At 47.8% G+C, this 18,067-nt stretch overlaps 1 protein-coding gene across 2 annotated transcripts in view; it reads left to right on the top strand.

The window, feature by feature from the left end:
- Positions 1-18,067, top strand: part of KCNJ14 (potassium inwardly rectifying channel subfamily J member 14) — a 34,093-nt gene that overhangs the window by 12,066 nt on the left and 3,960 nt on the right. Inside the window, exons 2-3 of one of the 2 annotated variants that reach the window (XM_053260812.1) lie at positions 12,753-12,848; positions 16,518-17,367. In XM_053260812.1, coding sequence (XP_053116787.1) covers positions 16,669-17,367 — 699 coding nt within the window. In that variant the 5' untranslated portion in view covers positions 12,753-12,848; positions 16,518-16,668. The remainder of the gene's footprint in view (positions 1-12,752; positions 12,849-16,517; positions 17,368-18,067) is intronic. The other variant, XM_053260811.1, reaches the window with a different exon arrangement.

Genomic DNA, 18,067 nt, shown 5'->3' with positions numbered 1-18,067 from the left:
TTAACGGCACTTATACAAACTCCCAAGTTAAGCATGCTAAATGAGTCCGTTGATTTCAACAGGAGAAATGGAAGCATCTGTTTCTGCTGCTCCCATTGGAATCAGTGGTGGGCTTTCAAGGGTTGACATCCAGACTAACGAAGCACCAGTGATATGGAAGAGTTCGAGACTAACACTGCGTGAGGGCTTGGTCTCAGCTGGCCCTCGCTCTAAACATCCGCTGCCAGCAGTATAAGGTTTTTAGCTTTTTTGACTAACTCCACCCCAGCCACTGAACCCTCTGTTTCTCAAAAAATATCAAAAACTCAGTAGTGTGGTAAATAAAGTGGGCGGGTAAGTGTGAGGTGGGAACAAAACATCAGACAGAGACACCAGTAAAACAGAGAAAGAACAAGAACAGGTTTACTATTAAAAAGTTCAAAAATTCAAAAAACAGTACAGGAACAAACAGTGTAAAATTCAATTAGGCAAGAGTACAACTGAAAAATATAAAATAACAAGCTTGCTAGCGTCTCATCCAAGGCCTAGCAGGTTGCAGTAGGACCAGCTCCCTCACTGACACTTCCCCCAGCAGCTTCAGCCCAACTCTACGCTGCTAGTGTTCCAGCCTTCCAGCTCACACAGCACTCTGTTCCTCAGCAGCTCTCTCCCTCTTGCTGTTCAACTCTGTCCTTTTATCGAGGTGGCCTGTATCCAGCCCGCCTGGCGGCCCCTCTAGTGATGCCCCATGTGCATGACATCACACACACAGGGGCATGGCTCGGGCTTCGGAGAGCCCCAAGCAGACTCTCCTTGACCCACACCCGGGCTCCAGAGAGCCTGACCGTTTTCATCCCCCATCCATTTCAGGCAGCATTTGCTGCCTGGCAGCATGGAGGGAGAGAAAGAGAAATAAATGCTGTTAGGCAGCAAATGCTACCTGAAATGGACGGGGGAAGAAAACGGTCAGGCTCTCCAGAGCCCGGGCAAGGGTGGGGGAGGGCTCTCTCGGGGCTCTCTGGGGCCTGAGCCATGCCCCTTTGTGTATGATGTCACATGCAAGGGGGCTTTCAGCAGCCTATAGCATAGGCGGCCCAGGTTCTTTGAACCCGTTTGCACAATAGTAGCTCCGCCCCTTGCTTTTATCCAATTCCAAAGGTATACATAAACCAGTCAGAGAGAGACTGGTCAGAGGCTTCTCTCAGGCAGCCAGAATCTGCTGACTCTGCCTGGAGACAACTCATCAGAACACTAAGTAAGCCGACCTCCAAAACCCTGCAGCACACTTGGCTGTCAGAGGTTGCGACCTTTTAACCCTTGCAGAGCTTAGATGGAGCACAGAGCAAACTAAAGAAAACAATCCGCAAAAAATAAATGGAAGGAGTCATTCCTTCACACACTACATCAGCGCTTATGTGACAGGGGCAATTTCAGAGACCTCCCCTTTTCACAGAAGCATTCTGTGACCTCTTAAAATATGTGCCTGAGGATTGCTTGACCTTCAGGGACATATTTTTGCATGGCAGAGAGAAATTCCGGAGGAAGAGTAGGTCACTGAAATTCACCTCCCCACTGCATGAGTGGCGGAAATGACTTAATTGACCTCTTCAGAAGTAGTGGCACTTCTCCATAGCACAGGCACATAATCTGAATGTCAGTCAATGTGCTTAAATTTGCTTGGAACTTCCCCCGCACCCGCCCTCACTCTCTATACACACACACACACCGCATAAGAGCAGCAGAATAAGAGTAAACAATGGCAATGCAAAATCAGAAGCTGGTGCTAACTTAAATGCCCCATCCAGACAAGGCCTAAGCCACATTATGCTGAACACAGGTACGGCAGTATACTTCCTATCTGTATCCTACATTTCAGGGGGCCTTTATTCAGGTTCACTTTTAGAATGAATGCAAGTACAGTGAATCACGCAAAAACAAGTATGCGTACAGTCGTCTGTACACTTGTACAACATAATGTCTGAACAGGGCCCTGGAGTAATGTAGGGAAAGGTTGATTTGGTGTTGAAAATTATGAAATTGTGGGATGGGCCTTTGTGGGGAACACCATTTTAGAGCTGTGATGCCAACCCAGAGACCACTCTGCTCCTCAAAACCAGTATTTTACCTCCCATAAATATGGTGCACAGAACAGGGCCTCCCTGGCCAGACCTCAGGGTGTAGATGTACTTAGTGTGCTGCTGCTGCTGCTGCTTCTTCAATTCTGGTGGTGCTGTCTGTCTGCAAGAGTGGCAACCAGCAATGGGATGCTTTTGTTCTAATTTTTCTCCAGAGAACTAGATAGAAATGGGAGACGAACTGGGAAGAGCAAGTAGGAGAACAAGGCCTTGGGTGTTTTGGAGAGCAAAGACGTCCTCTGGACACAGCCCTGTGAGATCAAGAAAGGAGTCCACATTCTGGTCAAGTTTGAGTCACCATATCACTGCTTAAGATTTTGAAGCACACCGAAAGGACATTGTGTCCTCCTTTCATCCAGAGGAATGCAGACAAACCCAACATCTCAGAAAGACAGATGGCTGCAAACTCTGTGAAGTGGCTGCGTGACTGCTTTCTTTATGCAGTGTATTCCTTTTTCTGTGGTGCTACACACAGTGACGTAGCCAGGGGTGTAGCTATAATTGAATCAATGGGTTCAAAAAACCCGGGGGCCCCGGCTCCTGAGGAGCCCCAGCTCCACCCCACCCTATTTTCTCCATTATCTCCCTCACTCCAAGGGGCCGCAAAGAAGAGGAGTGAACTTCTCCCCTAGCTAGCTACGCCCCTAGACTTAGCCAACATTGGACGAGGAGGACAAAAGCCCCAGACCACAGATCTTGGGGGGCACCCCTTCCCCCACACTATGTGCATGCTGCTCCCCACTGGTTGCTCACTCGGGCCCAGCACCAGCTCTCTGCCCCTTCCTAGCGAGAACAGGCAGTCTCGTTAAGGCAGGCCTGTTCTCACGCTGGCATGGAGCAGTGCAGTCACCTCATCAGATGTGCGGCTGGCACAGAGTTGGGGCTGCGTGTGGCGCTGGGCCTCGATAGGTAGGTGCTGCCCAGAGAAGGCAGCCCAGAGGCGAGCACACACATGGGTGGTGGCTGGGCCGTGAACGCAGGCAGCAGAAGGGTCCGCCTTCAACCTCACTAGACGGCTGGCTACATTCTCAGAGTTTACACAGTTGTCTAGCTAGTATATCAGTAGTCACTACCATCCCAAATCCTTCAAACTTCCTTAATCAGTTTGCTAGTAGCACAACTATTTGCCAACATCTTCCATGCTCTCCAACTATCCTTATTTACCAGGGGTAGTCCTCATTCTCTGACACCGCCTTATCCCTGGTAAAACAATATAACTGTTTTTTTCCTATTTCGCCTCTGGGGGAGATGCTGGGGGCATCATTTTAAAGGTGTGCTAGTGTGCAGACACACACTCCATTGTTCTTCAGATTTCCCCAGGTTTCTAGGAGTGGTGCCAAATTTTGGCCCTCCTGCCGTTATTGGTCTTTAGCCCTTGTGGCTGGAGATTATGGAAGTTGCAGTCCAACAGCTAGAGTGATGACGTTGGACAACCCAGTTCTAGAAACTCAGTCTTGATTCTAGTAAACAAGTGACCAACTTCCTGCTCATGGACCCAGAATACACAGCTTCCCATACAGTACATCCCCTCCATATTGTTTATGATGTAAAAAAATTTCTTTGGTGTGAAAATAGGGAAATTCCAAATACACAAAACAGGTAGCTGTGTTAGTCTGTTGCAAAAAAATGGCCAAGGGTTCCATGGCACCTTAAAGACAAACACATTTATTGTATGCGTAAGTTTTCATGGACTACAATCCATTTGAACATCACGTACATTATTATTGGCTGGCACCTTGACTAAAGCTGTGCTTGCACACAAAGTTGTACTAGTGCAAGAACTAAACCATGGGGATTTCTGGAATTGTGCTATTGCACAAATGTTCCCTGCAAAATATATGAGACATGCCACAGGTTGTGCACTTTGTTGCGCAAGCACAAACATGCCGGCCCAAACATGCAAGGTCTTCTGGCACCCCAAGCAAAGCCTGGCAGCCATGCCCCCCAGTCACCTGGCCACCACTGCGCCCACCACCCCATCCCCTTCCCTGCCATCACCCACCCACCGTGGCATTATTATTATATTAAGAAAATTTGTAATATTTTTGCTCTAAAGTTCCCAAGGTGATTAGCAATCCCCCCGCCAAAAAACCCTTATATATAAATTAATAAAAACATTACAATTTTAAAATCCCAACAATATAAACAAGTTGTTCTAGTAAGAACTAAACAGCCTACTTTCCTTTCACTATCTCTACATCTGGACTAAATTTGGTGCAAATTGAGGTTCACAAGTTAGATCTCATGCACCTCAAATGTTCATGTGTCCGCCATCTGGGACTGGAGTGGATGTCATCATTACAAACTGCACTGGGGTGGGCGTCATCATTACAAACTGCACCACTGATGTGTCCCTGTGTCTTCCAAATTAGACAATCCTCAAGTTAGTGCACTTGCACTTCAAAAGTTTATGCATCTGCCATCTTGAATTGGGGTGGATGACATCATCACAATCCTCGCCATTGAGGTGTCCCTATGTGTCCCTACCGCTGTAGCAAATTTGGTTCAAATTGGTTAAGTGGTTCACAAGTTAGCTCACTTGCGCCTCAAAAGTTTATGATTCCATCACATTTATTTATTTAGTTATTTGTTTATTTGTTTGTTTGTTTATATCCCACTCTTCCTCCAAGGAGCCCAGAGCAGTGAACATGGTTATGTTTACCCTCACAACAAATCTGTGAGATGGTTAGGCCAAGAGATATATGACTGGCCCAGAGTTACCCAGTGAGTTTCATGGCTGAATGGGGATTTGAACGCGGGTCTCCCTGGTCCTAGTCCAGCACTCTAACCACTACACCATGCTGGCTTTCAATCAGGGTGGATTACATCATCGCAAACGACACCACTGAGGTGTCCCTGTGTGTCACTCACTACAACTGTACCTAATTTGGTTCAAATCAGTTAGACAGTCCACAAGTTAGCCCACTTGTGCCTCAAACATTCACGTGTCTACCATCTTGGATTAGAGTAGATGACATCATCACAAACTATGCTGTTGAGGTGTCCCTTTGTGTGCCTACATCTGCAGGAAATTTGGTTCAAATTGGTTAAGCACTTCACAAGTTATCCCACTTGTGCCTCAAAGGTTTATGCGTCCACCATCTTGAATCGGTGTGGATGACATCATCACAAACTATGCCATTGAGGTGTCCCTGTGTGTCACTCACTGCAACTGTACCAGGTCAAATGGGTTAGGCAGTCCACAAATTAGCTTGCTTGCGCCTCAGATATTCACGTGGCCACTATCTTGAATTGGAGTGGATGGCATCATCACACAGTACACCAATTGGGCATCCTTATGTATCCCTACTGCTGTAGCAAATTTGGTTCAAATTGGTTTAGTGGTTCACAAATAGCCCACTTGCGCTTCAAAAGCTTATGCGTTCACCATCTTGAATTGGTGTGGATGACATCCTACACTGTTGAGGTGTCCCTGTGTGTCATTCACTGCAACTATATCTAATTCAGTTTAAATTGGTTGGACAGTCTACAGATTAGCCCGCTTGAGCTTCAGATGTTCACATGGTTGCCATCTTTAATTGGAGTGGATGGCATCATCACACACTACACCAATTGGGCATCCCTATGTGTCCCTACAGCAGTAGCAAATTTAGTTCAAACCAGTTAAGTTAGCCCACTTGCAAGTGGGCACAAGTTGGCCCACTTGCACTTCAAACGTTCACGCATCCGCCATCTTGGATTAGGGTGGATGACATCATCACAAACTATGTCATTGAGGTGTCCCCATGTGTCCCTACAACTGTACCCAATTTGGTTCATATTGGTCTAGGCGTTTGCGAAGTTGATGAGGAGGGACGCACAGACAGACAGACACACAGATGCCGGGTGATCTCATAAGCCTACTGGAAAGTAGGGAAGTGCACGAAGATCTTCGGTGCTGACGGGAGGTAGCACTTTAAGGGCGGGGGAGGGTGTACTCACCCCTCCCACCGCATTTCCCCCGCCGGCGCGCTGTCGTTTTGAAGTCCCTCGCGGCGGCAGCGTTCCTCCCTGCCGCCCCGTTTCCCCCGTCGGCCGAAAGTGGCTGGAAGTCATGAGCGCCTGTGCGCCCATTGTGCACGCATGCACACACGTGACTTCCGGCCACTTCCAGCCGACGGTGGAAACGGGGCGGCAGGGAGGAACACTGCTGCCCCTAGGGGCTTCAAAACGACAGCGCGCCGGCAGGGGAATTGTGGCGGGAGGGGTGAGTACACCCTCCCCCGCCCTTAAAGTGCTACCCCTGTTGGCGTTTCGGCGCCGAAACTGCCCCCAGCGCCGAAACATTTCAGAGGCCTTCATAATGGCCTCCGAAACGTTTCGGGCACAAGCCTACTGGAAAGTAGGCTAAAAATAATCAGTTTCATACCGAAGTGAGCTGTAGTCCTCAGATGTTCACATGGTTGCCATCTTTAATTGGAGTGGATGACATCATCACACACTACACCAATTGGGCATCCTTATGTGTCCCTACAGCTGTAGCAAATTTGGTTCAAATTGGTTAAGCGGTTCACAAGTAGCCCACTAACTCATACAATCGATGAGTTAGTCTTTAAAGTGCCTCAAGACCCTTTCTTGTTAAGTATACCAAATATAATGCCAACTATAATACAAGTCTAAATATACCGAGTATAATATAAGTATATACAAGGGTGTTGCTGTTTCCTTTTGTGAAATGTAGGAGGATGCGATTTTCCGGCACAGGATGTCATTTGCGGGGGGACCCGAGTGGTTATAAAGCGCAATAACCAGTAAAACTGCACAAAGCTGCATGGTTTGATCCTGGAATCCAAGGAGGAAAATCTCCATGTATAGGAGCATGAAATGAAATATTTGTTTCACTTCTCATCTAAGCAGATATCAGTGATACAGAATTACCACAAATACTCAGCATATCTGTTTGAGACCTCAAGCAATCTGTAGATGAAGGAGCCGAGATAAGGGCCTCTCTTTGTCTTTTTCTCTCACCATTTTGCACGTAGGCATACCTGGGGCAGAATACTAGTCGTCAGTTCTGGGCTCAGCCAGATTTCTGACATAAATATATGTATCCCTTATCTCCTCAGGAGTGATGAATGAAGAAAAAATGTAGAATGGATGGTACTTTCCCCTAGAGCACTAAAGGTTAACCAGTCTTAGAGACAGGATGCCAGCTTGCTGGTCTGTGTGATTTGAGGCAGGAGGAAGGGAAACTTGAACTCGGAGGAAGAGGAAGACAACGGGGCTGAAATGGAAGATGATCCGAGTCCAGGCCTTAGGGGGAATCCTTTTCCAAGGGTCTGAAAAATGGCAGAGAAGGCAGACGGTGTAGACGCCTTCATCTTTCAGCGGCTCCCCTTTGAATATCTTGTACTCCCCTGTGAACGTAGCGGGTGCATGCCCAAAAGAATTCTCTAGAGCAGCATTTTCCAGCCATGTGATGCAGGACACTAGCTGGTGTCCTGCACTCAGTGGCGCACCTTGGGTAATTTTGGCGCCCAGACTGCTTCTGACATGACCCCCCCCCACTGCGAGCCCCCCCGAAACCTCATTTGGGGGCCTCCTGCTGACACCCAACGCCCACCCCACTGCCACCCCACTGTGCCGAACCTCCAATTTATATATTTATTTTTGACGTCACGGGCTTGCAATGGTCTATTTCAGGTGTGCAGGCACACTGGCGCACCTTGCAGTTCTCAAGAGCTGCTGAGCCGGATGGACAGGCCCAGCAGTTGCTCTGTCTGCTTCTGCCCACCACCGCCATCGGGGGGGTAGGGAGGCCTGCTCAGCTCACCCACCCGCCTGGCCACCACCCCTCAGCCACACACATGGTGGCTGAAATTATGAAAACAAAAATGGAGCTTCAGCACAGTGGGGCAGTGGCAGGGCAGACACAGGGTGGCAGCAGAAGCCCCCCCCCCCGGCCATTTGGAGACACACACACCCAGACCGTGGAGGCCACAGACTGGGGCCCCAAGGTCCAGGGGTAAAAGCGCCTCTGGCTGCACTGAGTCAGCTGCAAAAATGGGGAATTCCCCATTGTGGCAGCTGAGTTTCCCAATGGCCTTTTCCCAATGGGCTTTCCATGAACCAAGCCCACAGATTTTGGCCATTGATACCATCTCAGGGGACAAATGCTCATAGTGATTTTGGCAACATCTACACCAGGCGCAGAGGGAGGCCAGCGGTGGCCCAGGCTCAACCCACCACCGCAGCCCCCCCACAGCCCCACTCTCACCCCCAGCCCCACCGCCTGCATCAGCATCTGACATCAGGCGCAGAGAGAGCTCCCTGCGTCTGACGTCAGACGCAGCCAGGGGGCATACAGAAGCTTCCAAGTTCCCTCCCTGGCAGCATCTCCAAGATAGGGAGGCAAGGTTCCTGCCTGCAACCTTGAAGAAGCCGCTGCCAGTCTGTGTGTAGACAATACTGAGCTAGATGGACCAATGGTCTGACTCGATATAAGGCAGCTTCCTATGTTCTGGGCAATCTTTGCACACTCACGTGCAGCATGCCGTGAGACCCCGGCCATTAACTGGGATAGATAACCAGGATCTGATCCTGACTATCTATCCCAATGCTGGTTAACCACAGCTATTTAACCAGGATGGTCTGGAAATTCCTGGTTCTCACACACACTGCGTTGTGAGCACATGGGGCTCACCAGTCGTGGTTAACTCTTTAACCGTCAACGTTCTCATTGTGAGAATGTGGCCTGCATGTGGTTTTCTCCATGCCATCACAGCCCCTGCCTAGTCAAGAGTCCACAACTGGATGTACAGGTTGTGAGTGTTTACTTATTTATTATATATATTTAAAATATTTGGATCCCATCCACAGAGGTGCACCTAGGTAATTTTGGAGCCTGGACCTAAAGGCCTTTGGACGCTCCCCCGCTGCAAGTTAAGCATCATTTTTTAACGCGTAGATTCTTGAGGGCACAAACCACACCACCCAGGACAGACTAAGGTCAATTTTGGGGGGCCCCAGGGGGTGTGGAGGCCCTGGACTTCGGCCCCCAAGAACAGGGGTAAGAGTGCTTCTGCCCATCCATCCAGTGTCATACTGCTCAGAGCAGCTCACAAAGGCAATAAAACAGATGAAACAGTATGAAATTAATAAAACCCTGTAAACAGCAGGCTGTTTCAGGACTCTGGCCAAATGCACATACAGACTGGAGCACAGCCAGAAGTCACACATGGGTCCAATCCTCTCTGTATGCACATACAGAGAACATCTGTACAGTGCTGCTGTGCGAGCTAACTCTTGAATTGCATGTCTTAATTGCTGTACATCACTTTGATTATTCTACTATAGAAAGCTGGATGTAAATCATATAAAATAAACATGAGTCTCAATTTCTGTTGGTGTTAGATAATCTCTATCTCTGATAAAGTTAGATAATTTCAGTGCCTTGGAGGTCTTCAACCACCAGCTCAGGTTCCGCCAGCTCTCTAAATAGCCTCTCATTTCAGTCCTGGAATGGTGTCACGGGTAACACCTATTATGCTAATTGTAACATATGCCCAAAGTCATATTGGTCCTCAAGACTGCGGTGCAATATGACCCACTAGCTGGCCATGTATATCTCTTCATCTCCAGCTTGTCTTTTGCAGATACTATTATTAACATAACCAGTCAAGTTCTCCCATTCCTGCTTGATACGTTTCCCACATCTTGCCACACAGGTTCTGTCTCTACATGTCCCCGTTAGACGGCTTGATTTGTTTCCCATCTGCCCACCAAGCAGTTTTCTGTGTGTCAGGTAAGAGGGCCGTGATCAGAGGCGGCCCTTTCATGAGGCAAAGTGAGGCCATTGCCTCAGGCGGCAGATTATTGGAGTGTAAGCAGGGCATCAAAATCTACCTTCCCCACCCTCCATATTGGGGCAGCTCTTTGGGACTCATCTGACCCTTGCAATGAGAGCCTCTCCTCACATGTTTTGCAGAGTTTGCAAGGACTATGAAGAGAGGGGGCTGCTGGCAACCTTCCCTCCCCATCCACCCCGTGCCACTTTCAAAGTTTGCAGAGGTCTGTTTTGAATGGGAGTTTGTCCCCACCACGGTTATGAGGCAAGACAGCATTTGGTGTCTCACCCCAGGCACTACAATATCTTTGGCCACCCCAGTCATGATAGACCTTAAGGACTAGAAACTTCCTCGTCTTCTTTAAAAAATAAGCTCAGTCCTGCACCCACTCACAAATCCTGGTCTTCTTCCAAACTTGCACAACAAACAGCCCGGAATATGGAGCCATCTCTACCAGGAGGAGACAACTTATATCTAGCCAGAGGTGCACCCAGGTAATTTTGGAGCCTGGAACTAAAGGCCTTTGGAGCCACCCACCCCCCGCAAATGAAGCATCCTCATGCTCAGACAGGCAGCCACACAACCCAGGACAGACTAAAGAGGATTTGGGGGGCCCCAGGGGCTGTGGAGGCCCAGACTTTGGCCCAGAGGTCCAGGGGTAAGAGCGCCTCTGCATCCAACCAGCGAATGACAGAGGAAGGCAGGGCGGGAGGGAGACCAAAGTGTGTGTTTTGGGTCAGAAATCTTGTCAGAGATTAGATATTGACTTTGTCATGAAATTCCACTTATCCAAGCACTAAGCCTAGCATCAGCTTTATTTGGAAGCATAAGCTTCCCATGCATGTGTCGAAGCAAGTGGAGAGGGAGGCACGGGGCAGAGTGATCAGCTGAGTAAAGACTCAGAGCTACCACAGGATAGAATCCCAGAGTCCGGGTTCTTTTCCGCCTCCCTTAATGGCCAATTCCAGGCGCCATTCCAGTCTCCAAACAAGAGTTCAAGGCCAGAAGTACATTCTGCACTGCGCTTCTCCAAAAAAGTAGCCATCAATTGTGAGTGTGTGTGTGTGTGTGTGTGTGTGTGTGTGTGTTGCGGGGGAGGGGGAGCTCATCTTAACTGAATCTTCAGGACCCTGCACTCTTCCTTCAAGGAGCTCCGGGGAGCCTACATTACTCCTCCCAACCCCTTTATCCTCACAACCAGCCTGTGAGGAAGGCTAGGCCCAAGGTCACCTAGTGGGCTTCATGGCCAAGTGAAGATTTGAACCAGGCTGGTCTTCTCATGAGTCGAGGGGAAGGATTCTCCCCAGGCAGTGGATTACTGGGATGCCAGCAAGGCAGCAAGATGCCTCCTGCCACTACTGTCAGAGCAGCTCCTGGGGACCAGCTTGGCCTTTGCAAGCTTTGCAAGGAGCACATCTCTTCACCCGCTTTGCAAAGCTTGCAAGGAGCACAAGGAGAGAAGGAACACAAGCTTACAAGGAGAACCCCTATACCACTCTCAAAGACTGCAAGAGTCGTCTTTGAAAGGGGGCTGGGCCCCATAGGGGCATGGGGCAAGGCAGTGTTCAGTGCCCTGCCTCAGGCACAGCAATACCTCAAGCCACCCTGATTTGAACCCAGGCCTCCTAGTCGAGCACTCTAGCCACTGGGCATAGTTTCAGTGGGAGACAAGGATTCAGGGGTTATGCCCAATGTTTCATGAAAAAGGTGGGTTCTGAGATGGGATTTGAAGGGGGTGGGGAAGTGACCTCCCAGAAATGGCCAGAAAGGCAATTCCAGGTGCAGGGGGCAGCTGGGGAGAAAGGGTGGAGTTGTTTGAGGGAGCAGCAGACGGGCCTCGGATGGCTGAAGATGGCTTAGAGTGGAAATTGTAGGCAGGAATGTATTGGGATAGGAGAGCAGAGTGAGAAGGGTGGGATGTAATAAATATAGGGTTGCCATATCCTGGCTTTCCAAATCTGGGTGTCTATTTTGCATATTATGTAAATTAGCTGGAATATAATTTCTGAGCAGAATAGTGACTGCACATTTTACTCTTTCTTTCTTCTGCTCTTCCGGCAGGCATGTGATGTCTGAACTCACCCAGGTCTGATTCTCGCGCTCTCCACCCAATATTCTCCCAAGATTCTCCACCTGACTTCCAAATCTTGGATACAGGAGTCAAGAAAATGTTGGGTGGAGAATATCAGGGGCTGGACTCGGGTGGGTTCAGACAACAAGCCTGCCAGGAGCATGCACTCTTGCATCCTAACGTACCCCGCAAATTCTCCCCACTTCCATACCAGCTGGCAGTCACGTGAACCTTCCCTAAGTTCTTGTATTAATATTCCTATGTAAGAGGGAAGAGGGAATGTCTCTTTTAAGATGGCACTTGCTAGCTACAGTTATTCTAAGTTCTTGTGTAAAAAATTCCTGTATGAAAAAGAGATCAGGGAATGCCTCTTTTGAGATTCTGCTTGCCACTTACAGTTATTCTAAGTATTAAGATTCTTGCATGAAAGAGAAGGGAGAATGTTTTTCTTTAATCGGTTAAACTGAATAAGCATTGCAACTCTGATAGCAATGCTCCATAGGAGTCGCATGGGACAGAGCAGGTAGCCACCCACAAGGAGATCAGTAGCTTCCCTACACCCCTAGCAATAAAGCCTCTTTTTTCCCTGAGAAGATGGGCTCAGCCTTCCTTCTTCCTCATGTCGTCTTTCTCCCCTTGGAGCTCTGAATGTGGCCTTGGCTGGTTCCTTTGGCCCAAAGAAGTGTTTTGCATGCAGTTGGTGCAGGAAGGCCTAAGGAACTCGCTTTTGAGGAAGAGTTTGAGCCTATCGCTGCATCTCACCACGCCCTCTGCTTCCAGATAAAAGTGCAAAATGTCCCTGGCGTTAGAGAGTCGATGCATCAGGGGAAAGGCAAAGCCGTACCTGCTTCCCAGAGATTCTGCAACAGCAGCCAGGTAAAAGCCCCTCCATGGGCCCGAAATCTTTCTGCATTGCATTTTGTCACAGCCTCTGGAAGCAGAGTGGAGCTGGCTGGGGCGGTGAGCTGCAGCAGAGGACACAGCTTCCGTGAAACAGTTGTGCAGAACAGGGAATGAGAGCTCATGTCATAGAAGCATAGGGGGCAAGAAAGGCTACAGCAGTCCAAATTCTCTCCACACACCTATTAAAGGAACAGGAGATCAATCCTCTGTTGCATCTAAATACCCAGGGCAGTGCATGGAGTGAAAGTGAGGTTCGGGACAGATGGTTTTCTAGGAATGATGTGATGTCTCAGGTTAGCTCAGGATGTCTCAGGGTGCTAGCCCTGCTAACTGGGCAAAGAAGTGGTGACTCTCTTATATTTAGCAGGGGAGAGTAACTTTCCCTATTCAACCCCAGCACAGCATCTTTCCAGTGGTGACAACCTTGTGTTTCTTTTTAGACTGTGAGCCCTTTGGGGACAGGGAACCATCTTACTTGTTTTCCTATGCAACCCACTTTAAGAACTTTTTTAAAGTGGTATATAAATATTCTTTCTTGTTTACACAGTCAGACAGGTGTTATTGACTGGTTTGTTTTATCCAGACATCGAGTCCTTCCCAAGGACCTTGGATGGCTGAATTTTATTGTCAGTATTGATGTTGTTATAGATATCGTCGCAGAATATAGGCTGTTCCCAGTAAAGTTGCTTTTTGTAATTGGCTGATGGTGATTTCTGTGGCCCCTATGGTGTTGAGGTGCTCTTCAAGATGTTTTGGAATTGCACCTAGGGTGCCAATTACCACTGGGATTATTTTGGTCTTTTTCTGCCACAGCCTTTCAATTTCAATTTGTAGATCTTTGTATTTTGTGATTTTTTCTGTTTCTTTTTCTTCTATTCTGCTATATCCTGGAATTGCTATGTAGATTATTTTAACTTGTTTTTCTTTCTTCTCGATTACAGTTATATCTGGTGTATTGTGTGGCAGATGTTTGTCTGTTTGTAGTCGGAAGTCCCATAATATTTTTGCATCTTCATTTTCTACAACTTTTTCAATTGTATGGTCCCACCAATGTTTGGCTACAGGTAGCTTGTATTTTTTGCAGATGTTCCAGTGTATCATCCCTGCTACCTTGTCATGCCTTTGTTTGTAGTCAGTCTGTGCGATCTTTTTACAACAGCTGATTAGGTGGTCCACGGTTTCATCGGCTTCTTTACAAAGGCGGCACTTGCTGTTTGTTGTTGATTTTTCGACTTTTGCTCTTATTGCATTTGTTCTTAGTGCCTGTTCTTGTGCAGCCAGTACTAAAGCCTCTGTTTCTTTCTTCAAGTTGCCATTCTTAAGCCATTGCCAGGTCTTGGTGATGTCTGATTTTCCACATATTGTGCAAATATTGACCATGCAGTGGCTTGTTTTTCCATTTTTCTGCTCGGTTCTTGACTTGTTCTTTCTTGTAGGCCTGCTTTCTTTCATTGGTGTTGAATAGTTTCGCGTTATTGACCATTTGAAGTGCATCTTCTTCACTGTCCTTGATATATTCTTCAAGGCCTCTTTTCTCCTCCTCTACTGTTTGATGGACTTGCAGCATTCCTCTTCCACTTGAGCTGCGAGGGAGGTATAGCCTATCTACATCACTGCGGGGGTGCAGAGCATGATTGATGGTCATGATTTTCCTGGTCTTATGATCTAGCGTCTCTAGCTCTGCCTGGGTCCAGTCTATTATTCCTGCAGTGTATCTTATTATTATTATTATGCAGAGTTTCAGGACGACTTGGTCATTAGGAAGGGCAAAAGAATCTATTCAGCTGTGGAATGAAGTGTAGAGCTTAGCTCATCTTAGGATATTCAATCTCCCCGCCCCCAAGCAGAGCTCCTATGCTCTTAACAGTTGTGACAAGCAGAACTTCTAAAGGGGAAACAATTCTCATTACTGCACCTGCACACCAGGAAAGCTTCATTCACTGCTTGCATCCTGACATATCCCTGACATTTTCCCTACTTCCAGATTGGCTGGTAGTTGTGTGAACCCGCCCTTAGAATTACTGCAGATAGTGAGCACCTTCTTGGAAAAGGCATCCTCCCTTCTCCCTCCCATGTAGGATTTTTTAATGCAAAACTTAGAATGACTGTAGATGGCGAGCACCATCTCAGAAGAGGGATTCACTTTTTGCCACATACTGTTGAAGGCACAGGAACCATACCAAGGAAAAAAGTTTACAACTCTCTCAGAAAGATCTACTGAATGAGAAAGTGGAGAACAGAGAGAAGGTGTGGAGGAGAGCTGGTCTTGTGTTAGCAAACATGAATTGTCTCCTTTACTAAGCAAGGTCTGCCCTGGTTTGCATTTGGATGGGAGACCACATGTGAGCACTATAAGATATTCTCCTTAGGGAATGGGGCCATCGTTCAGTGGAAGAACATCTGTATTTTCATACATGCAGAAGGTCCACTCCCTAGCATCTCCAGCAAGAAAGTCCTGCCTGTAACCATGGAGAGCTGCTGCCAGACAGTGTAGACAATACTGAGCTAGATGGACCAATGGTCTGGTTCAGTGTAAGGCAGTTTCCTATGTTCCTAAACCATATTGTCCAAAAGTTAAAAGTCAATGTTGTGCAGTTAAGCTTGCCAGCCTTTTTCCCTTGGCAGGGCTCCTGTGCATTTTACAGCCACATGAGGAGGCGAAATTAATCAGGTGAAGCGTTTGGGGGCAAGGAGAGACAGTGGTGATGAGAGCGTTACCTGCTGAATTTCCTCTTGTAATAAAAGTTCTTGGGAAATGGTTATACGTGGCAATCAGGGATGCCATCTGGAAAAGAGGACGTCCCTTGTAGCTTTACGAGAGGCATGGAAGAGGGAATTTCAGCAGAATCAACTTGTTATGCAGAGGAAAGAAAGACCACACCTGCTGAAATTCTCTTCTGTGTATCTCTTTAAGCAAAAAGAGACCTGTCTTCTTTTCCAGATGGCAGTTCTAATTGTGGGTAGCCATGTTGGTTCATTAGAAAAGATCCAAAAGAGTATAGTCGTGTAATACCGTGATTAGCACAGCAACTACTGAGCAAGCTTTTGATTTCAACAAAACTCTCCATCTTTTTCAAAATGAATAACTGACCAAAACCACGATGCAAAACCTTGGCCCTTGGCAAACAAAGATAAGCAATCATAAGCTTTGTAACATCTGAGATGTTGAAAGAGAGCTGGCTCATACCTTCTGCAAAATAACTTTTCAGAACCTGAGATTCCAGATGGAAAAAGCAACACTCTTTGCAAGACTCAAGCTTCTCTTAAAGATGACAAAAACTTGTTAGGAGTGAGTACCCAAGGTTACTGTTTGCTCTCAAGCCCTCCAAGGCATGGGATGGCAAGTTTCCAGGATGTATGGTTTCACAAATTCACAAAAATTTGTTCTGCATGCATTTCAGCAATGAGATGGCAGCTCCAAAATCAAATTAAGGTAGGGAACAATCTTCAGTCAGATGTGGAGATGAGTAAAAAATCCTCACTTTCCATTCCCTTTGGCTTTTCATCATTCCTTTAACAAATCAAAGATTAAAACGAATTAAAGAGATGTGGCTGTAGGAATTGTTAGGCTACAGAAGCCTTTTAAATCAGAAGCCGATCACATTACAGTCTTGGTCAGCTCTTCCTTCTTTTCCTTTCCAGGTTGCCCAGAAGTGACGTGCGTCCATCAAGCTATAGAATCACCTGCTAACACCGACCCACTACCAGCTTTTCCTGCACGACACACAGGCTGGGCCACCAGTCCCTCAAGCCCGGCCCAGTTTTGGCCGGGACAAAGGCCAGTCCCTCGGACATGGGGGTGGCCAAAGCCATCCGGCGTTTCAGCGGGGGTGGCGGTGTGGGAGAGCTGCGGGAGGAGGTGTCGGTGGAATCCCCCTCCAGCTGCCACAACGGGAGGCCCGTTCCTGTCCGGCAGCGCAGTCGATTCGTGAAGAAGGACGGCCACTGCAATGTCCAGTTCATCAACATGAGCGAGAAGAGCCAGCGGTATCTCACCGACCTCTTCACCACCTGCGTGGACATCCGCTGGCGCTGGATGTTCGTCATCTTCTGTCTCTCGTTTGTGCTCTCCTGGCTCCTCTTTGGCTTCACCTTCTGGCTCATTGCTGTGTTGCATGGAGACCTTGTTCCCGAGCGCCCACCCAATGCCAAGACCTGTTTCTCTGAGGTGACCAGTTTCATGGCCGCCTTCCTCTTCTCCCTGGAGACCCAGACGTCCATTGGGTATGGCTTCCGCAGTGTGACGGAGGAATGTCCCTCGGCCGTGCTGGCGGTGGTTCTGCAATGCATTCTGGGATGCATCATCGATGCCTTCATCATTGGCGCAATCATGGTCAAGATTGCTAAACCCAAGAAGCGCAACGAGACCCTGGTCTTCAGCGAGAATGCCGTGGTGGCCATGCGTGATGGGAAGCTCTGCCTCATGTGGCGTGTGGCCAACTTGCGCAAGAGCCATCTGGTAGAGGCCCACGTCCGGGCACAGCTACTGCAAGTAAGAACACCATTCAGGGGAATCACAGGGACAAGATAGGAGGAATTCTATGGCAGCAGGGAGTGTCTGTCAAGGAATGGGTTATGGAAATCCTTTAAGCATACACCTGATTCTTCTAGGATTACTAGATGAGCAAGTACAAAGAAACGAACAGGTTCATAAATGAATAAATCGATGAGATGGGTAGACGATGAGTAGGACAGATGGGTACAAAACTTGTAATCTAGGTAGAGAAGGACTGAAAAGGTTGCTGGGAGACGGATGAACAGACAGCAAACCAATGTGGTGAAGTGGTTGGGGGTCTGGATTAGGACTGTGGAGACCTGGGTCTCAACTCAAATGACTTCAGGTTATTCACTCTCTCTCAGCCTAACTTACCTCACAGGTTTGTCACGAGGATAAAATGGTTGTGAAGACCATGAGCTCCTTGGAGGGAGGACAGGTTAAAATGTCATAAAAATGAGGGTCATATACCTTGGAAGGTATATGTGCCGCGGGAAGGGTGAGATAGTTGAAAGACAGGAGACGGTGAAAGGGATGGGTAACTCAGAAACAGATAGGGGCGATCAATAGGGATCTGAGAAGAAAGTTGGCTGTGAGGGTAATTATTCATTACCCTCATACTATGAAACCAAGGGTTCATAGGAGCAGTTCACACATTCAAATATACTTTCTATTTTCTTTATCACATCTGTAGGTG

This window comes from Hemicordylus capensis, chromosome 6 (assembly GCF_027244095.1).
Source record: "Hemicordylus capensis ecotype Gifberg chromosome 6, rHemCap1.1.pri, whole genome shotgun sequence".
Taxonomy (NCBI): Eukaryota; Metazoa; Chordata; class Lepidosauria; order Squamata; family Cordylidae; genus Hemicordylus; species Hemicordylus capensis.
This window is presented reverse-complemented; position numbering and strand designations above follow the sequence as displayed.